Genomic DNA, 22,509 nt, shown 5'->3' with positions numbered 1-22,509 from the left:
TTTGATCCGGGAGGCGATACCCGGCCATGGGTGCAAACACGCCTCTGTACCAGCTGTCATGGGGATCCACGACCCAGCCAGTATACCAGTGACTATGGGGACAAAGGTCCCTTCATCCAGGCCCTGAGTGCCCACAGGAGTGGCTCGAGTCCCCGTGACCTGGTGCCAGAGCAGCCCCTCGTGCTGGGTGACACCATCAGGCTGAACGCTGTCCACCTGCCTGTACACAGCCATGCATGGGCCCCCTCAGGCACACACAGTCGAGCTCACACATGCATACAGACGTGCTTGCACACACACGAATATGCTCAACACATGACCTAGCATGTGCACAGACATGCTCACACATGAACACGGATGCACTCACATGCACAGTGATGTGCTCACACACACATGGACACAAAGACAAGCTCCCATACATGGATGTGCTCACACATGCACAAGGCACAAACATGCTCACACAGACACACACATGATGTGCTCACACAGGCACATGGCACAAACATGCTCACATAGACACACACGTATGTGCTCACACACACGGATGCAAACACATACATGAACATGTTCACATAGATGCTCACATGCTCACACATGGACATGGTCACACACAGACCTCATAGGTCACACAGATGCACTCACACATGCGCACAACATGCTCATACACACGTTCACACACACAGGGCCCAGGGTGCTGTGGGACACACTGTGCACCTTGTGAGGTGTGATGCAGGTGCGTCTCCCGGTGAAGCCCCTCCTCGCTGTGACTTTCCTGTGACTCACGGGCTTCAGGGCCACCAGGGCTGGAACTCAGGCACAGAGAGAAGGTGAAGAAGGGCAGGGGCAGAAGGCCAGCTCTTCAGCATGGGGGACCCAGAAGACTGGACACCGCCCTCCCAAGAGACCCAAAGAAGGAGCCAAGTTAGTGGTTGGGAGATAAGAGAAGTTCAAGGCCCCAGGGGAGCCTGATGGACAGAGATAAAGAGAGGGAGACAGAGATACAGAGACACAGATTGAGAGACAGGACAGAGGGAGACTGAAACATAGATATACAGAGAGACAGACACACAGAGATAGAGACACAAAGTAAGGCACAGAGAGTCAGAGACACAAGGACAGAGATAGAGACAGATAGATGGACACAGAGATTGGAGTGGGGCGGCCTGACGGGAGGATTCAGTGCCCACTCCAGAGGGATGGACGAAGGAGGAGATGAGTCGACAGGACGAAGTGGCCCCGCAGGCAGCCCTGGCACCAAGCCAGACCAGGTGTAGGGCTGCGGCTGTGCAGGTTGCCTTCCTCCAGGAAACTGCCAGGTGGGGGTGAAGAGGCTTCCAGGATGCACAGGGAGGGGAGGATCGAGGCCAGAACTGCTGACCGTGAGGTGCTGGGGGAAGAGAGGTGGAGGCAGCAAGTAGGGAGCCCCGGGACTGTGTGCGCACCACCCTGCACCCCACTCCCAGCAGGGAGGTAAAGACTCAGTACTCAGGATGCTGGGGGCACGGGGATCAGCGAGCACTGACTGACAGCCAGAACCACCCTTCCCCGTTCCTGCCAGGTGCATGACCCAGCGCTGGCACTGCGTGGGCTCAGGTAGGGGCCAGGCCTGCCTGGGTTCTACGCAGACCTCTGTGGCCCGACATCTCCTGCCACTCCCGCTGACCGCACTGCAGAATGGTGGGTGTGTCTTTGGAACCTTCGAAATGGGGGGAGTGTCCCAGCATCAGCCGTGACTTCTGCAAGTGCCTCTGGAGCACCTTCACCATCAAAGGCACAGCCTGTCTCCCTGAGCCTGCCTGGACCCCTTTGTCATCCTGCCGTCCTGCCTTAGCCCCCCTTCCTGCCCTCCCTACACCTTCTCAGAGGAGCCGGATGTTCCAGAAATGAAGATGTGTGGGGACAGAGGGCTTATGCCTTCTTTCAGCAAAGTGCTCCTGAAACCCACCCTCCTTGTCTGTGCCAATGGCTCTTCCCTGTGCACCTCACAGGGGTGAGCGCGTGGCTCATTCCACAGGGTAATGGGCTTGAGGGGGCCTGTTCCCAGTCCTAGGCAAAGCCACCACCAAGATTCTCCTTCTGGACACATTTTCTGTGGGAGCTGTGGGAATTGCAGGGGGTGGGGGTGGGGTTGTTTGGCACACAAGCCTCTGAGGAACTTAGGTTTCTGGCGTGATGGGAAGGAGCCCAGGGCTGATCTGCAATCAGCTGGGTGTGACCCCCCCCAAAACATTCAGTAACCAGAAGCCGAGCCAGTAGATGGCTCAAGAGTAGAGCAGAGGCTGGCAGGAACCGGGCCCTGAGCTCTAGCCCCACCTCACGAGGCTCCTGAGCACTGTCCGAAACACCTCTGATTTTAAAACACAGAAATGAGGAAAAAGGAGCAAGAACTGAAACCTTTTAAGAAACCACATGGCTGTCTTCACAGTAGCCCTGGGAGAGACTGGGAGACAGTGCAGGGACGAGGCACCTGTCTTACACAGTGCGGGGGTGAGGCGCTTGCCTCGGGAACAGTGCAGGGGTGAGGCGCTTGCCTTGGAGGACCAGTGCAAGAGTGAGGCGCTTGTCTCACACAGTGCAGTGGAGAGACTCTTGCTGGGGAGGAATAGTGCAGGTGTGAGACATCTGCCTTAGACTGGGAGTGCAGGTGCGAGGCACTTGCCCTGGAGATCATGTAGGGATGAGACTCGACATGGAGAGAGAGTACAGGGGTGAGGTGCTTGCCTTGCACATGACTGACCCACTTCCGTGTCTGGCACTACGTCTCTGGTTCTCCAAGCCTGCCAGGAGTGATCCCTGAACACAGAGCCAGGAGTAAGCCCTCAGCATTATGGGGTGGGGTCTTTCATCTGCTGGCAGTGCTCCTGCTCCCCTTGCGTGGCCCCTCAGAGCCTGCTCCCTTCTCCAGCCTGTGCCGTGGTACTTCTCGTGGCTCCCGTTCGTCCTTGGCCCCGACACTCTGAACTCCATCTCCTCCTGTTCACACACCACTCAGATCTTTGCCAAAACCATTTTTTCCATGAACTCAATTTTAAAAGACTTTTTTTTGCTTTTTGGGGTCACACCCAGCGTTGCACAGGGGTTACTCCTGGCTCATGCGCTCAGAAATTACTCCTGGCAGTGCTCGAGGGACCATATGGGATGCTGGGGATCGAACCCCAGTCGGCTCTGTGCCAGGCAAATGCCCTACCCGTTGTGCTATCGCTCCAGCCCCTTAAAAGACATTTTTGCTGAAATAACATTGCTTTGCAACGTTATGTAAGTTTCCTGTATGCATCATTATAAATCGACCTGTTTGGAATTGGGCCATCTTGTCCTGGTTTAAAGCCTTCTTGCCATGTTCTGCAGACAAACCCTTGATCAGATACGCATTTGCAAATGCTTGCTCTTGGCTTGTATTTTTTCTCCTCTTTTTCAATAGTAACTTTGAAGGGCAGAACCTGTTAAATAGTCATGAAGTTCCAGGGCTGGTGAGATAGTACAGTGGGTAGGGTGCTTGCCTTGCACAAATCCCACCCGGGTTGGATCCCTGGCACCTCATAACATCCCCTGAGCCCTGTCAGAAGTGATCCTGAGTAAGATCCAGGAATAAGCCCTGAGTACTGGAGAGTGTGCCCCAGAGCCCAAAAACTAATGATGTTAAAGTTAAGAGTGTGTGTGTGTGTGTGTGTGTGTGTGTGTGTGTGTGTGTGCGTGTTTTGTGCTCTGGCTGTTGGACCCAGGAAGGCTTTACCTAGTTAGAGATGACGAAGACATCCCGTTTTTTTAGACCTTTGTTCTTTCATATTTAACACAAACATTCAGGGTTCATCTTCGTGACCTTTTCCATAAGGGGTGAGATACTAAAGCAGGATTGTTTTTGTCTTTGCATGTGGATCCCCAGCACTAGTTTGGACACGACTCTCCTCTCCATTGAACTGCCTTTGCAGTTGTGTAATATTTAATCAGCCACTTGCAGTCATTCGGCAGGTAAGAGGATAGATGCTGGCGGGTTGGAGGAATAGTCAGTGGTTAACTAAGGCGTTTCTCTGCCTGCAGCTGAACCTGGTTTGATCCCGGGCTCTGTATATGTTCCCCAAGCATTACTGGGTGCGGTCCCCACCTCCCCAGAAGGGGAGACATTTAGAGGTGCTGCTGTCCTAATGGGACGAGATCACCAGGCAGTCTGCAGGGCCCTGGGCAGTGCATTCATAGTCCTGGGACCCCATCGCTCGCGTGGTGCTCTGGGAACCCAGCCTCCACCACCCGATGTTTAGAGTCTTGGACATGGCTGCCCCTCCATGTGCTTAGTCTGGACTGGAAAATAAATCTGCTCTGAGAACATCTCCTTGTTTCTCCTGATTGCACAGTGCTCCCCAGTGCCAATCCCTCATGCACATCCATTCCCCTGAAGATGAACAATTAGGCTACCAACTTCTGTTGCACAAACAACCGGGCCACAAGCAGCCTTGAGCACGTCCTTGGGGGCACCCATGGGAGATTTTCCAGAACGCATCTCCAGAGAGCGCCAGGCCACACTGGTGTCCCTCCACTCACCCCCGCCTACTGTCCCCCTATTTCTGAGCCTCTTCTGAGAGGGTGCACTGATCTCCCTTGCATTGGGGGGGTGAGGGTTAGCTGACTTGAGGTTTCTTCCTGTGCTCCCCTGGCACCTGGCACCCTTGCCTCCTGGCGGACAGGAGCTATTTGGAGATGGCAGAATGTCTGCCTGCTGCGTCCCATGCTGGGCAGTTTTGCATCCTTCTTCTGGCGGTGCTGCTTCTCTGTGGTGGGCAGAGTGAGAACTCCAGGCAGCAGGAACAGTGTGTGCACTGAGAGGTTGGTGTGAGTCCTGAGGATAAGATCCGGCTGGCACTGGGCATCATTACTCACCAACCCCACCTGCAGAGACACAGGACCTGTCTGAAGCTGCTTCCTGGATGGGGGGGCGGGGCAGAGCCCCCCACCGTCCTGTCCCTGAGTCCCAGCAGAGATGTGTCTGCTGTCTGGGCCACAGTGCTCCACTCCAGAAAGCCAGATCTTGCTTGAGACGAACCCGATACCTGCTCGAAGTTGGAAACCCCTTTTTCTGCTCCCCTCACTGGCTTCTCTGTTTATTCAGGAGAGCTGGTCAAGGCCCTGCAGTCTCTGTCTGGCTGGCTGTAAGCTCTTCTTTCAGAACTGGCCATGACTCCTCACCAAAGAGGTGATGGAGACCAGCAGAAACGGCCTGGGGAACTCCCAATAGTGCTTGGGGGGCACAGGCCCACTCCCAGTGAGGCTTGGCCATGCAGGCTGGACAGTTTGGTGCTCAGGTCCAGCAGCGATCTGCTCACTCATCAGGGCGCCCTTTGGTAGCAGAGATCAAACTGGTCCCTGAGCACGCAGCTCGCATCCCACAGTGTGAATGCTCTTCCCCAATACCTTGGGATTTTAGGTCTGGCAGAAAACGGGGTCCGTATTTGGGCCTGTGCGAGCATATCTGTCGAGCATATCGGTTCCCAATTGTGCCATCTCGGGGCCACTGTGTCAGTGACCATAGCATGTACATCCCATTGTCACTGACAAGGGCTCACAAAGGCCTTTCCACGCCTCTGCCAATGCCTGGAGCCCCCTCTTCTTCTTTCACTGTATTATCCAATCTTTGTTTTTCTGTGTAAATTTTGGAGTCCGTATGTAAGAATTTATAAACATATCTTGGTTGTCTTTTCTTTGTTTTGGGGCCACACCATGGTGGTGTACAGAGCCTACTCCTGGTTCTGGGCTCAGGATCACTCCTGGTGGTACTCCAGGGAACCATACGTGGTGTTGGGGACCAAACCAAGAGCCCTCCCTGCTGTACAGTCTCTTCGGATTTTAAAGGGGATCCCTTTTGTAACACAAGAGGGTTGGGGGAGACAACATAGTTCTAAGAAGAAACCCATTCTTTCCCTGACCTCAGTCGGGAGGTCTCCACAGTAGACCGTAAGGGTTCATAATTTCCTCTTAGGACCTCTGCTAATCCATCAGGCTACTTTAGGCTCAGGCTCTTCCATTCTACAGCTGCCTTGTCTCGGGTCCTTGAGGCCACTGCTGAGCTCGGGAGCCCGTGTGGACGGTTCCCGCTGGCCTCCAGCCCCTTTCACCTTCTCCGCTCCCTGAAACGAAGCACCAGACCAATGAGGGGCAGAGGCCGGCCGCGCTCCCCATCCCTACACAGGTTATGGTTTGGCTATGTCTCTGCTGAAGGCTTCATCTTCTGCCAAGGAAGGCCTTAGCTCCCCAGACACTAGTGGCCCTGCTGTAGGCCTCTGAGTTACGGAGGAAATGAGTAGAAGGTTCCAGAAAAAGGAAGGAGGGGCCAGTTGTCTGATAGCGCATATTGTAGACCCTTATAAGGACATATACAATCTGATTGGTCATCCTACAAACCTTATTTGCATATGGCATGAGCTCATTGTGCTGCTCCTTATAAGGGCATGTGTGATCTGATTGGCTGTCCCACAATCACCTTATCTGCATGAACAATTGATTGGTTATTCCAATCGGATGCCCTCATAGGGAAAAACCAATCAGATAGCACAAGCAACTAAGGGGCGGGGATTATGAAATGTATATAAACTCTGGTCACTGCACCCCGAGGTAGTTTGGAAGGAAAGAGAGAAGGGGTGAGCGGTTAGTTATGACTTCCAGTGGTTCCTGTATTGCTATTACAGGCCATCCACGAGAGCGCAGAGCTGACTGGTATTCGCTGGACTTGTCCAAGGGTAGGCTATTTGCGGCTTCCCGAGGCTCATGTTACCTGGAACTTCTCATCTTGCTCAATTCTGCTCATCCTTCATGAGCATTTCACTTACGAAAATCCTTTCAAAGATCAGAACGCGCCCTTTGTCTCTTGCTGGGAAAGAAAATGCCCCGGAAGCGGTCCCAGGAACACACTCTGAGAATAGAGACTCTGTGCTGGTGTTGGTGTGTTTGATGAACAGGAGACTAAAGTCCTTGCAGGGGAAACTCAGCACTGGTACTCTGGCATCCTGGCTTGTGAAATGATTGCAGGGGATAGCAGGGACTCGATGACACAGGACTGAGACTGTTGTTATGACCACATGGTGACCAAAACTGCGGTGGGTTAGACATGTGCTGGCCCTGCCTAGAAGCCACGAAGGAAAAGGTCCCTTGGGTGTTGGTGGTTTCCGGGCAGAGCCCTGTGACAACCCTCAGCTCCCAGCTGGAATGTATGCTTACTGCAGGAGTACACGCGTGGCTGTGCAGGCTGACCTACCCAGCAGGCCAGGCAAGACAACTCCGTATATAGGCTTCTATGAGTGCTTGTGGGGACCGTGGAGGAAGCAGGGTTCAGCTGTGGAGGCAGCCACCAGGAAACAGGAGCTTTTTTGGGGGCGTCATGCTCTGAGGTGCTCAGGGATCACTCCTGGTGGGGCTCAGGGGACCATTTGTGGTGCTGGGGATTGAGCCAGTGTTGGCCGCGTGTGCCCTACCTACTGTACTATCTTTCCAGCCCCAAGAGGCGTGTTTATGCAGGAGGAACGCAGCGATAGGCCACCGTTCCCGTGCAGCCGCCGCGCAGCAGCCAGGTGGGATGAATGCCATTGGGTGGCGCTGGCGGGGGCCGCGTGCTCTCAAACTGGCTAGCCTGACAGTGGCGGTCGCCTTCCTCCTTGGAAAAGTGAGCGGGCTGCTCAGACACCACAAACAATTCTTGCTCTGCGCTGTTCGGGGCAGCTCTGCCAGACAGCAGGGGGGCCGGGTATCCACGGAGGAGGAATGAGGAATGAAGGGTTCATTTGCAGGAAGATGGAGCATCGCTCGGTTTGGGGAGGCTGATAACTTCCCAGACAAACGACTGGTGCACCTCGCTGTGCCTCGGCAGTGCTAGCCAGATGGACTCTCCTCATCGAAACCTGGTGTGGACTCTTCCACTGGCAGCAGCTAAGCGCCGGTCATGGTACCCACACACGGACCCGACCGTGGGGCCAGCGTCCACGTCTGCCGCACTCTTCAGCCCGACCCACCGCGGGCGTCTACTCCGCCCCGCTCCTCCCGCCCGCAGCTACCCTGCCGCCCACCGGTCCGGCGCCCTACGGGGCGTGGCCTCAACGCGGGGCGGGATTTCAGGCTTAGCGGCCGACGGGCATGCGCAGGAAGGCACCAGGCGGGGCGCCATCTCGCGGGGCCGCGGGCTCGGGGAAGGGACTGCGCAGGCGCCCGCCGGAGCGTGCGTGCCGGAAGGGGCGGGGCCCGCGGGCGCCTGCGCGGAGAGCGGAGCCGGACGGGCGGGCCGTCAGCTGACTGTGGCGCGGCGCTTCCGCGGGCGCAACCGGTGGCGTCGCGACTCCCGGCGTCGGCTCCCCGGGGCGAGGCGCGGGCACGATGGCGACCACCGTCAGCACGCAGCGCGGGCCGGTGAGTTCTGGGCGCGACCGGGGAGGCGGCGGGAACGGCCCCCGAGGGAGGGGCTCGGCCAGGCGGGGCCCCGGGTGGCGCGGCCCCAGGGCTCCCGGTGGTCCCCGGACGGGGTCGCCTCACCCGCTCGGTCCCCGGATGGAGGCCGGCCCGGCGGCTGGCGCGTCGGAGGGGCCCGAGACCTGGGTTCGGTGGCGGGTGCGCGCGCGCCGCCGCCGAGCCCAGAGGGAGACGTCGGGTCCGGCTGTGCCCCTCCACCCCTCCCCTCGGCACTGCGCCCCCGCGACCCCTCCGCAGCCCCGCCCCGCCTCCTTTCCACCCCTCGGTCTTGCGGGCCTGCCCTCTGCTTCCCTCCCCTCGTCTCGTCTCCCCAGGCCCGCTTCAGGTCCGCGCCCCCCCCCAGTCTCTGCCCCTGCGTGGTGGCTGCGCGTGGGGGACCCCTCGCCACACTGCTGAGCCGACCAGGCCAGACTGGGCCTTGCTCTCTGTGTCCCCTGCTGCCCGGCCCAGGTAAGGCCGGGAGTGGCAGCCGAAATCCAGGCCAGCTAGGGCGTGTGCCCGGAGGTGCCCACGCAGGAGAGGGCGGCCAGCGCACCCACTGCGTCCCAGTGCTTGCCCTGCCGGGGGACTCTCCACCTCTCCTACTCCTGGGCCCGGGTCCGCGTGCTGGGGTGGATACATGGCCGTGGGGTCGGGGTGTGCAACCTGCAGCGCTGTGTGTGTTTGTGTGTTTGTGTGTCCTGCCCTGAGAGGCTCCCTGAGGTGGAACAGAGGGGAAATCTTTGCTGTTCGTCAGGAGTCTGGCAGCTACTGCGTGCCCCAATCTACATGGGACGGGTTGGCAGGTGGTGCCCTCTCTGCCCCATGCCTGCCAACCCGTGCGGAGTGAGGGTGCTCACACAGGCAGAGGCCACTGCCCTTATGCTGTGTTGCCGGGCTTGCAGGACACCCTGGGGTGGCACCACCCATGCCCTCTTCGGTCTGTTTCCTGCCCTCTGCTTTCCTGCTGAAGCTTCAGGGTGGGGTGGCGTTGACATCCAGCTCTATCAGCTGTGCTTGGCGCTGTGACTCTTGGCCTCCCTGGAGGTGACCAGGCCCTCAGTCTCCTGTTCTGTATGGTCCAGCCTGGGCCGGAGTAGGCAACTGCTTCTGGGGAACTCACAATTGGGGGACGTGCTGTAGGGGGTACTTATCTGCTCAGGCAGGAGTGTTCCTCTGTCTCTCCTTGGGCAGGGCTGGAGCAGCTGGGCTGGTCTCTGCCGTGTCACCATCCAGTGTCTGGGCCCTGTACTCAGCCAGCACTATGGCTCCTGGCTGCGTGTCTTCTCTCTCAGGCTGTGTATACCATTGTTCCTCCAACTTTTGTCCCCCTCGTCTGGAACACTCATTTGCCTCCTTGTCCTCTGCCCCTTGAGTTTTCCAGAAGTGTCCAAACACGGGGCTGGAGTGATAGTACAGCGGGTAGGGCATTTGCCTTGCACACGGCCGACATGGATTTGATTCCAGCATCCCGTATGGTCCCCTGAGCACTGCCCGGAGTAATTCCTGACTGCATGAACCAGGAGTAACCCCTCTGCATTGCCGTGTGTGACCCAGAAAGCAAAAAAAAAAAGTGTTCCGACACCTGCTCAGGGTCCAGGCAGGCACTCCTTTCCTCCCCCCAACGCCCGGGACCTGCCTGGCTTTGACCACAGCTGCCGGGTCCCATACACCATGGCGTTGGCCTTCGATGGGTCCCGCTCTGCTGAGAAGGTGATCTGCCCCCGCAGCTCTTGATACTTTTGATCTGTTCTGCTCTTGGGAAAGGCCTGGGAGATGATAGTGTTGGGGACACAGGAGTTGTGCCCCACCCCTGGGGCAGCTGGACTGTTCGAGCCCTTGTCCTTGCTGATTGTGTCTCCTGCCCACACACCTCGTCCGTTAGGGGAGTTTGGTGGGAGGAGGGGCCAGGACCTCTCTGACCCCTGGGCAGAGGCACAGGTACGGCAGCAGCAGGGGGGCTGGACCCGCAGGGCACCCTTTGACCTACCTCTTTGGTTCTGAGGTCCTTCCCAGCAGCAGGCACTTTGTAGGATCCTCCTAGCACTGCAGAATGTTCTAGTCTTGTCTAGTTTCCGCACCGTTTGCCTCGAGGCTCAGGCACAAACCAGTGCCCTCTGGCCTGCCGAAGCATGGCCTCCAGAGCAGGCTGGGAACCTGGACTATGTAGCCTTTGGTGCCCACACCGGGCACCTCCTGCAACGAGGCCTCTGCAAAGCTAGCTTGGAGGGTCCACTGCAGCCCACACCTGTCCCTTCACCTGGCCTCCCCTGCTATCGTGCCCAGTGCTCTTGGCATTCTGCCCTCCCTGCGCTTGCTGTCCTGTCCAGGCCTATCCCAGACCCTTGACCTATTGTGGGCTTGTCATGCCTTGGACAGCCTCCCTGATGACCTCCCTCTACTCCCAGTGTGCCTCCCTCCACCCCTTGTCTTAGACTCATTCTCACAGCTGCTTCCTCCTGTTTCTGAGAATGGTGGGTGAGGCACATCCCTGAGTGTTTGGGGGTGCAAGTCTCCCCACAATTTCATGCTAGGGAGGGTGTCGAGGTGACCACAAGAGTAGCTGAGATTGGACCTGCTGGGGGCTACCTGGGGTGCCAGCACTCTACTGGAAACTGGCCTGTGGTCCCAGGGAGGATGGAGGAGACTGATGGGCTTGCTCTGCCTGCCTCTCACCCCGGCCTGCAGGTACAGACGGGCTCTCCCGGCTGCTCGACCCCACCTGTGCCACCCCTGAATTTGGCTGTCAGTCTCCTGCTTCCATCTGTCTGCACATGCCGCTGTATTCTGGGCTGGTGGATCGCCATACGGGGCCTGTGCCAGGGTACTATGGGACACCCTCTGACCCATGAGCAGAGCCCAGCTCAGTAAACGTGGGGCTCTGAGCTGAGTCTCTTGCCAGTCCTGAGTCTGAGCGCGCGCGTGTGTGTGAGACGCCGCCCTCCAGCAGGATGCCTCCACCTACATGGCGCTGAGACTACCTCTCAGACCTTCTTTTTGGGGCACCTGTACCTCTTTGAGACCTGGGGACTAGGGGATGTGAGGTGCCTTACTCTATGGGAAGAAGGACCCAGGTACCTGTGGGAAGAAGGGTGTGGGGCTGTAGGATGCCCCTAGTTCTCTGTGGGGCTGTGGAATTCCCCTCATTCTGTGTCCCAGGGCACGGGCCTGTCCTCAAATGCTGATGCTCTGGTGCTCCCTAACAGCTGCTGAGGTCTGGGACAGGTTTCTCTGAGCTGCCTAGACACGCTGCCCTGCATCTAGGTTGTTGAAGCCTTGCAGCCTGTATATGTTTTCTTGATAGGAACTTCCCTAGGAGGTGCCCGAGCCTCCTGCCCGGGCTCTCTCCTGGTAGTGTTTTTCTGCATGCAGTGAGGCCGCGGGGGGGGGGGGGGGGGGACGGGAGAGGAGCCTGGTGGGGGCATCCATTGCGCTGGCTGCTCTGGCCACCAGCGTCTGCCATATGTTGACCCTGGCCTATGACTCAGTGGCTGACACCACCCCGCGGGAGGCCTGTACCAAGTGTGTGCGCCTGCCCAGGAGGCTCCTGCCTGGCAACCTAGGGCCCTCCCCTGGGGGCCACAGTGCCAGTCGTTTGGGCAGGAGAGGAATGAGCCCTAAGTGCAGCAGGTTGGAGAGTGGATAGGGCTGTGCCTCCCTAGGCAGTGCTCAGCTTGGACCATGTGTCCCTCCCCATGTCCCCAGCTCAGCACCCTGGTTTGGGAGTTGGGGCTAGGGAAAACCCAACCTTTCTGGGTTCAGTTGCCTTGGGAAGGGAGGCATTATTCCCTGGGTGCTAGGGAACAGAGGCCTCACAACCTTCTGGACCAAGGAATGTCTGCTTATGTGCAGTGTCCGTTCAGGGGGCAGAGCCTCGTACGCTGCCTTTGGTCTTGTCCACTATCCTGGTTCTGGTCACCAAGTAGGTCATTCTGGGGTGCTGGGCTTGGGGTGGGGGTTGCCGTGGTGTCTGCTGCTTCCCGAGGCCCCAGCTGGCCTACTGGGCTCTGCTGTTCTGCGACATTGTGTGCTCTGGGCACCTCCACGGAGCCTGGCCTGTTAGGTGTGTCTGAGCTCACATCTTGTCCTGTGTGGGCTTGGATGCTGTCCGTCCTGGGAGTGCTGGAGAACTGTGCAGTTGAGTGTGTGTCTTTGTCTGTGTGGGGCAAAGGAGGGGTAGGGCGTAGTGGCTGCCCTCACAGTGCCAGCCCCGGTCTTGCAGTGGGCAGTCATGATATCCGGGAAATAGACATATGGGCCTGTGGTCAGACTGTGGATCCCAAACGTGATGTGTTAAAATGCTGTAACCCGACCCTTGTTCATGGGCCTGAGACTGGTGGTGTGGTCACACGCCGGGAAACTGCAGGCTATGGTGAGGGCCAGGTGGACGCAGGGGTGGGATGGGGATGCACAGGCTCTACCCACTGATGTGTGTTGCTGGGGGCCCCAGGTGTACATTGGCGAGCTCCCACAGGACTTCCTGCGCATCGCACCCACACAGCAGCAGGAGCAGATCCGGCTGGATGCACAGGCAGCCCAGCAGCTTCAGTTTGGGGGCGCCGTGGGCACCGTGGGCCGGCTCAGCATCACTGTGGTACAGGTGAGTGCCCTGCTTCTTGGTGCTGCAGAGAGGCTGACATGGCCAAGGGGCATGAAGCCAGCATTGGTGCTGAAGGACTCCCCCCCCACCCCCAAGTTCTCATGGTGGTTCCTGAGGCCAGGACAGATCCCCATGTGGCCGGTGTGTACTGACAAACAACTCGAGAAGTGTGGCGGAGAGTCCTCCAGAATCCGGTGATGCCCCAGAGACACCCATTCTCTTCTGGGTGTCCCTGGGCGATGGCCAGTGGTTGTGACTAAAGGCAGCCCCTGCTAGGGGTGTCACAGTAGGTCACCTGTGTGCAGACGGGACAGGAGGAGAGGACGGTGGAGACATACTGAGTGAAGGCCGATAGCAGCCCAGCAGGCCTGGAGGGAGCAGGGCAAGCAGAGCGTCAGGGCAGGTGGGGAGTAAGGAAGAACCTCCACGTGCTTGGGGTTCACAGTGCTCTGAGCAGAAGTGACAGGCATGTCTCCTGACACCCCTGCTCTGAAGTTCAGGCAAGCCCAAGTGCTGGTCTCCAGAGTTGTCCGCACCGACAGTAGCAGGAGGGGCAGTGCTGCCGTGCCAAAGACACAGATGACCCAAGATAGCCCTGGGCTGGGATTGAGAGCAGCTGCCCACCCCTGTCCTGGCCTCTCAGGAGCCTGTGAGGGGACAACCGGCCATCCAGCGCCTGCTATCCAGGGCAGTCTTGCTCTTTGTACCTTGTGGGCAGGGCAGGGGGGTATCGAGCTGTCACTGTACGGAATCTGGCACTGACCTTGCTACAGGCTAAATTGGCGAAGAATTATGGCATGACCCGCATGGACCCGTACTGCCGCCTGCGCCTGGGCTATGCTGTGTATGAGACACCCACAGCTCACAACGGGGCCAGGAACCCGCGCTGGAACAAGGTCATCCAGTGCACGGTGCCCCCGGGCGTGGACTCCTTCTACCTAGAAGTCTTCGATGAGGTGAGGTGCGGGCTCACCACGGTGGCTTCTGGGTCCCTGTCTTCCGGGCAGGCGTTCCCTGCAGGTCTCTCAGCTAGGCCCTGGAGGCACTGTGTAGTGAAGACCCTCAGGCCATGCAGACAGGTGACATGACATCACCAGAGACAGCCACATCACTGATACATCAGTGCTGTGTGGGCGGGACACATGGAGCGGTCTGGTCAGTAGTGGCAGCATGTTGGAGTCCCTTAGGAACGCTGCAGCCTGTGGTGGTATTTGCTCACTTGTGTGCCTATGCGTGTGTTCCAAAGTCTGTGCTCCCTGGGCCTGCCTCACGGAGGATGTGGGCCCGTAGGGTCCAGAGGAGCCTCAGCCAGGCAGCAGGCAGCATCTGCAGGGACTTTGGGACTGAGAGGCGGTGGGGGTGTGTGTGTGGTCACGCCTCCTTCCTGTTGCTTCCCAGCGAGCCTTCTCCATGGACGATCGCATCGCCTGGACGCACATCACCATCCCTGAGAGCCTGAAGCAGGGCAAAGTGGAGGATGAGTGGTATAGCCTGAGCGGGCGGCAGGGTGACGACAAGGAGGGCATGATCAACCTGGTCATGTCCTACACGGTGAGCCCTGCTCTGCTCTGCCCAGCCTTTCGGGCTCCCTTGACCTCCTCCTCTTCCACCTCCCCCACCTCTGTCCTGCTCTCTCTGGCGTTCCCCTCTGCCCTACCTCTTCCTTCTCTTCTTCCCTTTGCTGTTGGAGGCCCCATGGTAGAGGTACCTTCCTGGCAGTTGGCTCTGGTCTGCAGAAAGGTATCCTCCTCCCTGGCCCCTGGTTCTCAGCAGGCTCCTGCCTTGGTGGTGGTGGTGGTGGGGTGGTCCCTGAGTCCAGCTGTTGGGCACTTGTATGAAGTGTCAGAGCCTCACCAGCAGCCTCAGGCCCGGGCTTCTGAGAAGGGCTAAATGTGCTGGCGCTGGCTGTGTCCATGGCTCCCGAGGTGCCTCTGAAATGGAACCCGTCCCTCTGTCTTGCAGCAGGGTGGGGTGGAGACCTGCTGAGTCTGAGCGTCCGTCCCAGATGGTGTTGAGGGATGGAGGAAGCGGGTCCAGTATGCCTTTGCCATGACCTGCTTCATCCTGTGTTTCAGTCACTGCCCGCTGCCATGATGATGCCACCGCAGCCTGTTGTGCTGATGCCCACCGTGTACCAGCAGGGCGTCGGCTACGTGCCCATCACAGGTGGGCCTCTTTGCTCTGGCGGGCAGGGTGATAGGGTTGCGGGGGTTGTTTCAGTGAATGCCTTTGTAGCACGGAATAGACTTTTCCATCCCTGATAGAGGGGAGGGTGGGAATCAGGGAGCTTAGGATCCGTATCTTCTTGCTTCTGTCCTGTGGATGAGGTAGATGTCCCATTATCCCCACTTGGCTCTCCTTACTGGCACATGCTGCCTGGCACAGATCCTGGACTATGGGAGCAGGGCACTGGCGTGCCAGCCTCCCACTTCTTGACCTGAGACTGGGCTCAAGGGCAGACACCTGTGAAGAGGAAGGGTCTGGGGTGCCAACGTGCCGGAGCGATGGTGGGGGACAGGGGCAGTGCCCGTGACTTGCCCCGAAACAGTAGAAACCCCCAGCCAGATGATCCTGTCCCAGCTGCTGCTTCTGCAGGCTTCAGCTTCCTGGCACCGTCGCCCTAGTCTCTTCCAAGAGTGCCGTCTGGGAGGGCCTCAGCTGCATACAGATCCTTCTTTTTTTGGGTCATACCCGACGATGCACAGGGGTTACTCCTGGCTTTGTACTTAGGAGTTAGTCCTGGCAGTGCTCGGGGGACCATATGGGATGCTGGGAATCGAACCCAGGTCGCTGTGTAAAAGGCAAACGCCCTCCCCGCTGTACTATTGCTCCAGCCCTGCACAGATGCTTCTGGCGTGAGGCCCTACTGCCTTGGGGCTAGTCACCGAGCTGGAAAGTATCAGTGGAGACAGGGCTCATGGTTTGTGCTCCCACAGTCGCTCCTCTGCCTGCTGCCCGGGGTGTGCTTCGTGCCCTCAGCAAACCCCTGCTGAAGTCAGCCATACTGCACTGGAAGTTTTTCTTTTTCTTTTTTTGGCTGTATGGGGGGAACAAGGACATGCCCGCTAGTGCTCAGGGCTTACTCCTGGTGATGTTTGAGGAACCCTGTGAGGTGCAGGGGAGTGATCCTGGGTTGGCTGCATGCAATGCAAACACCCTATTTCTTATATTATCTCTGCAGCCCCAGAAGTATGGTTTGTGACCCTCAGTACTCCAGTACTGTTCTCCTTTGGATGAGGCCCAACCAGTGTAGTTACTTGTTAACACTGTCTGTTTCATGTGCCCGTGGCCGTCAGTATCTAGGCCAGCCCCTGTGCATAGCTGACTCGGCCTTGCTGCACTGGCCACATGGACGCCCTGCCCATGCCTGCTTGTGCCCGTCCCCCCGACCACATGCAGCCATGTGCTGCTCACTGGGCTTGAGGGGGAGCTGTGGGAGGCACCTCCCAGCCATGGGGTGAGGTCCCGTGACCTTCAGGCCCCGCCCTGAAGAGAGGGGCCATGTAGAGGACCCCAGCGCTGCTCGGGGCTGGCTGTGGGTTTGTTCGTTTGCACGAGGGTCTGGTCAGTGGGTACTACTGTCTGGAGGGTTTGTTGGGGGGTCGCCATCCTCTGAACACCTTGTGCTTCCGGCAGGGATGCCCGCTGTGTGTGGCCCTGGCATGGTGCCCATGGCCGTGCCCCCCACAGCCCTGAGTGCACAGCCCCGCTGCCAGGAGGAGGACCTGAAGGCCATCCAGGACATGTTCCCCAACATGGACCGGGAGGTGATCCGCTCCGTGCTGGAGGCGCAGAGAGGGAACAGAGACGCGGCCATCAACTCTCTGCTGCAGATGGGCGAAGACTCCTAGGACTGTGGCCCTTCCTGACTTGCCTGGCCCACCCGTGTCAGATGCATGTGGTTCCCATGCCTGCCAACTGCTCATGATGGGGCTGGAGCCCAACGGGCCATCCTCCCGGTATGCTGATGGCACGCAATCCTTTGCCATAATGGGGTTGTCCTACTAATCCAGGCACGTCCATTACCTTCTGTAGGGGTCATTCTGGAACCTTCCCACTGAAAATCTGCATCCTTCCCTGGGCATTCTTTGTGGGCTAGGCTCCTTGTTGCCTGCCCCAGCCAGAGGCGACCCTCTAAATGGCGGGTGAGGGCGCTGCTCTCTCCCTGTCGTTTTTGGGTCCCAGGGGCGCTTACGGCTCCTGCGTTCGTGTGGCACGGTCTAAGCTTGGGGTGTGAGTGTACCTGCAGGCTTCGCGTTCTAAAGGGTGATTAGAACTGTCCTCTCATGGCTGGGGTGATGGAATCTGTCCCGGGTGCTGGGTGTGGGTCCATGCCGTCATTTGCCTGTCTGTAGGGAGAGACTGTGCCTACCCCTGGACGTTCCTGTTGGCTCTACTCACGGGCAGGGGTGGGGTAGGGACGGGCTGGGAGATAATCCAGTGCCAGTGACAGGTCTGAGCCACTCCCCAAGCGATGCACTTTATAAACAAACAAGCCCACGTTGAAAACTCATGTGTCTGTGGTTCTGCAGTAGGCCAGGGTCCTTGCCCTTCTGAGTCGATGTCCGTCCAGACCTGGTGTGAACTCGAAGGGACACACAGCTGTTTTCCACGGCCTCTGGTGCTGGCTGGCTGCAGTGCGCCCAGGAGCGGAGGAAGGGAGAGGGGCCGGTGAGCGTTGCAGTTGCAGGCAAGTCCAGCAGCTCGAGTGAGGACCTGCTCCTGGAGCCCTGAGACTACAGTGGGGGGCACGGTCTGGTCGGCCAGTACACTCAGATCAGATCTGGTGGTGTGGCCACAGTGCCAGGCAGGTTCAGAGGCCGATGGAGGAGTGATTGGCAAGGGAAGGGGGCACTACTCTGTGCCCCACTGGTCAGCCTACCTGAGGTGGCCATTCAGGACCACCATGGGGTTGGGACTGTACTTCTCAGATGCCACGGGTTGCGGCCACGTGTTGGCATTTGTACACCTCCAAGCTTGCTCCCACCTGATAAGCAGCTGACCTGTACTCCCCATCAGCTTGGGCCCACCTGTGACTTTCTGGCAGGCACAACCCCTGTTTCAGGGCCTGGCACCTGTGCTCGTCCATGCCTGGCATCCCAGTCCTTGACTCACAGTTGCATTGATGGCCAATACTTTCTCCTGTCCTCATTTTCCCTCCTTGGCCCCTTTGTGAGCCGCCTAACAAGTGAGACCTTAGAAACAAGGAGTTTGGGAAGCCAAGAGAGCAATCAGGCATGATCAGGGACAGGCTCTGGTGCTTCTTCCTGTCCACCCCCACCTATGACAGAGCCAGCCAGCACCAGCCCAAACCAAAGCCCAGCCAAGTCTGGCCACGCAGCTGCCCTGGGAAAGGTGTGTGTCCAGCAGCCTGTCAGTCTCCAGGGCCCAGTGTTGGCAGGAGGGCCATGAAGAAGCGGGAGAGTCCGAGGGCAGAGCCCATAGGACACGGCCCTGGGGAAGGGGCAGCTGTGCACAGCCAGGGCCCATACGCATGTGCCTTCGAAGGCAGAAGCAGCCTGGAGAGCAGCAGGGTCAGGTGCACACAGAGGTTGGAGCAGTGACAGCTGCCCTCCCAGAGCACGTGATCTGAGGTGACATGAACCGAGCTCCAGGACAGCCCGACGTGAGCAGTGAAGCCTGAGTGGGAGAAGGTTCCTCACCAAAACGAGCTGGGAAGCAACAGGTGGGTAGTCTCACCCAACTCTGGCTCCCGGGAGCCTTGCACCCAGCGGAGCGTCCTTTGGGTGCACGGGAGGCTCCTGGAGCACCAGAGCTGGGGCAGCACAGAGGGGTGGCATGGCCCTGGCGAGATGCCAAGCCCCTAGGAGCATTCTGCAGTCAGAGGCTTGACAGTGTGTTGGAAAATTCACCTTTACGAAGGGCACTGCATGGGCAGCTGCTGCTGCTACATGACCCGCACGTGCCCGCGCACTCAGCCACAATCCACCAGGAGAGCGCACTTGTCCCCAGTGGAACCCTTACACGTAGTTGCGCCTGGTTTGCAGCAGGCTTTGCACTGTCCCCTGAGCGCTGCGGGTGTGGCCATAAGGAAGGAGAGGAGAGCGAATGTTGGTTGGCGAGGCTGTGAGGAGGCCCGCGCCCCAGCTAGCCCTTGCCACGGTGCAGATTGGCCCGCCCGAGAGCAGAATGCATTTCAACTGCATTCTTGTTTGTTTTGGGGTCACGGCCAGCGGTGCTCAGGTGTTCCTCCTGGTTCCGCACTCGGATCACTCCTGGTGGTACTCGGGGACCACATGGGATGTGGGGGATTGGACCTGGGTTGGCCATGTGCAAGACAAGCGCCCATGCCGCTGTACTATCACTCCGGCTCCTCTGGATTCTGAAGTTTGTGACCCTCTGAACCTCTTCTGGGGACACCCTCCAAATACTGAAAGCAGGACCGGAAGTGTGGCAGCCCCCACATGAGCCCCGGAGATGGCCACGGTGTAGTGAGTGACTGGGAGGCTGCGGTCCTGCCCTCCCCCAGGTCACAGGGAAAGTAGAAGGTGGTCATGTGGTCACGTGAGCACAGTGGGCTTCCAGTATGGGTCGCCACCAAAGGGGACCGGCCCTGAACCAACAGCAGGAGGCAGAGGGTCAGTGAGAAGAAAGTGGAGGATGCCCCTGGGGTCCCAGGGCAGGAGCAGGGATGGTAACTGAGGCAGGAAAAAGGTAGGACTCTGCCTGTGCGACCTGGGATGGGGGGGTGTGTGTGTGTGCACATGTGTGCACGTGCACCTGTGTGTTCCCCCTGCCTGTGTTTCTCTGACCCGTTTCCCGCCCCTCCTGTGTTGCCCCCTGATTTCTATGTGTTCCTCCTGCTTGTGTGTGTGTCCTCAGACCCGTGTGTGTCCCCCTGCATGTGTGTCCCTTCTGCTTGTGTGTGCCCCCTGACCTGTGTGTATGCCCACTGCCCTGCCCCATGTGTGTCTGACCCCCAACCCGTGTGTGTCCCCCCTGCCTCTGTGTTCCCTGCCAGTTCTTGTATGCGTCCCCCCAGCCTATATGTGTTCCCTCCACTAGTGTGTGCCCCTGCCTGGCCATGTGTCCTCCCCTGGCCTGTTCCCCCTGGTGTGCGTCCCACCCAGGCTGTGTTCTTCCCAGACTCTCTGTGTCCCCTTTGCCTGTGTGTGTCCTGCGTCTCATGCTTGCTCTGCCGTAGGCAAGCTGCATTGGGTGTGGATGCCTGGACCACCCCATAGCAGCCTTGGTGGTGACTGGTTCCTTTGCCATCTTCCTGTGGGGGGCAGGGGCCAGGCCACCTCACCTCTGGCCTTCCTGGCCTCTGCTTGGAGCAAGCCAGTGGCCTGGGGCATCCCCACATAGCCTCCTCGTGGGCGTTGGAGCTTCGCCAGCAGTTTTCTTGCTTGGTTGCAGTCATTGACACTTTAAAATGGCTTTATCAGGCCTAGTGTCTGGGGAAGCCTGGCGCCTTCTCTTTGGAAGCTGAATGTGAAAGTCAGGGTCTGACTTGTCTCTTTCATTGTGGGGTCTTTGAGGCCCCCTCAGGCCGCGGTGGGGTCTGCAGCTGTCACTGAGCCAAGGGGCTGGCATCTTTCTCTGTGGGGTGGCAGGATTGAGGGCAGGCTGCCACAGGAAGCAGATGCCCAGCCAGGGGGGCACACTGCCAGAGCGGTAGTGGGGGGGGGGGTCCTGGCCACGGGTGCATGCTTACCACCACATGCTTCATAATTTTTTGGTTTGGGTGTGACCTTGGGGGAGCTGGCACCATTGCCCAAGTCGGGGGCCGGGCCTAAGCAGTGCCCCTTATGTAGCTCTGTCCTCCTGGATCAGGCCTGACCCCCCACCCTGCCCCCTTCTCCCCACACTTGGATACCTCTTCTTGCGGGGGGTGGGGGCGCCTGCGGGCCTGCCTGGTGCTTCCATGCCCACCCAGCTAGCCTGCCTGGGCTCCAGAGCGAGGCATGGACCTTAGGACCAGAAACCCTGTCAGAGGCCAGGCGAGCAGTTGGTGTCCTGCAGGAAGGCTGGCGGGCAGGCTTGCACACCTGCTAGGCAGAGCTGCTCCTACACAGATACCAGGGGCCACAGCTCTGGGGGGTCTTTGGACCCCATGGGTGTGTCCTTGTGGGACTTCCTCTCTCCTCTGTAAACAGGTTTTTGGATGCGTGGTGGAAGTGAGTACCCCTCAGCTAATCTTGCCCCCATGTAGACTGACCGCAGGCTGCTGTGTTTCTGCCTTGTCAGCGCCCCACCAGGATCCAGCCGGAGACCCCCAGGGCTGAGAAGATGCCGAAGCAGAAGGTGCACAGGATGCTCCTTTATTTGCGCCACGATACCCCCCTCCTCAGCTTCGGAGAGACCCAGGCTGCGTGCCTGTTGGCACCTCTGGGCTCCAGGCACCCCTCTGAGGGTGAAGAGCGAGGGGAACTGGGATCTGCTTCAGGCGGGGGTGGGCGTGGAGGGCCTCGCAGTCGCTCCGGCCCTGCTGTCCGAGTGGGGGGAAAGGGCATCCGCATTGATGGGCCCTAGCGGGCCAGCCAGCTGGAGCTGAGTTGCTGCGGTCTGTCAGGGGCAGCCTCAGGGACGCAGGCCTGCTCGCAGTCGCACGCATCCACGTAGGTGTAGCTGTGCTGGATGGTGGTACTGTCCGGGCAGTGCAGGGTCACTGTCCGCTGGTGTGTCCGCAGCTCCCGGCAGCACGTGCAGTGGTGCTGCATGGTCTGGGCGTCCGGCGAGTACCTGCAACATGGTCGCAGTGCCATCGTCTGGGGGCAGCCGCCCACCCTCCCTTGACCAGTGCTGCCCACAGACCCTCCTTCCCACTTCTCTGCCCTGCATTCGGCCACCCGCAGCCTGGGCCTTCAGGAATGGGGACACCTCAAGGGAGCACCACGACTGCTGCCTGCCAGGGGGTCTTGGGGGTCTCTGAGCCCAGGTTCCTGTGGAGACCCCAACTAGGGTTGCCTGGTCCCTCCTCCCTGTCTGGATAGGGCAGAACCCTTGAGATCCAGTGGGCATTGAGCCAGGGACAGCATATGACCCTAGACATGGGAGACACTCACCTGGACATGCCTGGACAGGAGCCTTCGCAGAAGGGGACATTGACTGCCACTTCAGTGACACAGTCCCCGTGCTGCAGGACTGTCATGTTGGTACGGACATGGCAGGAACCTGAGCAGAGGGAGGACAGTGGAGGTATCTGAGGACACTGCTCTGCTATGGTGCTGCCTCTCTGAGTCCCCCCAAAGCCCAGCTTCCAGGGCAGAGCCTGGCCAGAGCTGGGGTGTGGGCAGACGGGCCGGTCTCACCTTTCACATCTTCCTCACAAGTATAGCAGCACCCAGATTTCCTCAGGATGCCCTGTAGGGGGACGGGGTGGAGGGTGGGATTTGCATACTGGGTCCAGGTTGCACAATATCTGCAGGGGTCCCTTTGCCACAGAGCCTGCCCCTCCCTCATCAGTCCCTCCCACTGGGAGCCTCCACAGTAGGGTGGGTGGGTAGACCACACAAGGGCGGCCCTCC

The 22,509-nt window shown here is 59.0% G+C and overlaps 2 protein-coding genes across 3 annotated transcripts in view; one reads left to right on the top strand and one right to left on the bottom strand.

The window, feature by feature from the left end:
* Positions 1–8,207: 8,207 nt before the first annotated feature.
* On the top strand, positions 8,208–17,529 carry TOLLIP (toll interacting protein). 2 transcript variants are annotated; one of them, XM_056131875.1, is made up of 6 exons: positions 8,212–8,379; positions 12,869–13,018; positions 13,792–13,974; positions 14,417–14,569; positions 15,094–15,184; positions 16,655–17,529. In XM_056131875.1, the coding sequence occupies exons 1-6, from the start codon at positions 8,347–8,349 to the stop codon at positions 16,867–16,869; spliced, it is 825 nt and encodes a 274-aa protein (XP_055987850.1). In that variant the 5' UTR covers positions 8,212–8,346; the 3' UTR covers positions 16,870–17,529. The 2 variants fall into 2 exon arrangements, with proteins under 2 accessions (XP_055987851.1, XP_055987850.1); XM_056131876.1 differs by lacking the exons at positions 13,792–13,974; positions 14,417–14,569; positions 15,094–15,184 and having other exon boundaries at positions 8,208–8,379; positions 16,655–16,860.
* Positions 17,530–21,510: 3,981 nt separating this feature from the next.
* The window catches only part of LOC130039730 (mucin-5B-like), a 45,817-nt gene continuing 44,818 nt past the window's right edge, over positions 21,511–22,509 (bottom strand). Inside the window, exons 52-54 of the mRNA XM_056131606.1 lie at positions 22,294–22,345; positions 22,048–22,156; positions 21,511–21,724 (exon numbers count right to left, since the gene is read on the bottom strand). Coding sequence (XP_055987581.1) covers positions 21,511–21,724; positions 22,048–22,156; positions 22,294–22,345 — 375 coding nt within the window. The remainder of the gene's footprint in view (positions 21,725–22,047; positions 22,157–22,293; positions 22,346–22,509) is intronic.

This window comes from Sorex fumeus, unplaced genomic scaffold (assembly GCF_029834395.1).
Source record: "Sorex fumeus unplaced genomic scaffold, SorFum_2.1 ptg000093l, whole genome shotgun sequence".
Lineage (NCBI taxonomy): Eukaryota > Metazoa > Chordata > Mammalia > Eulipotyphla > Soricidae > Sorex > Sorex fumeus.
This window is presented reverse-complemented; position numbering and strand designations above follow the sequence as displayed.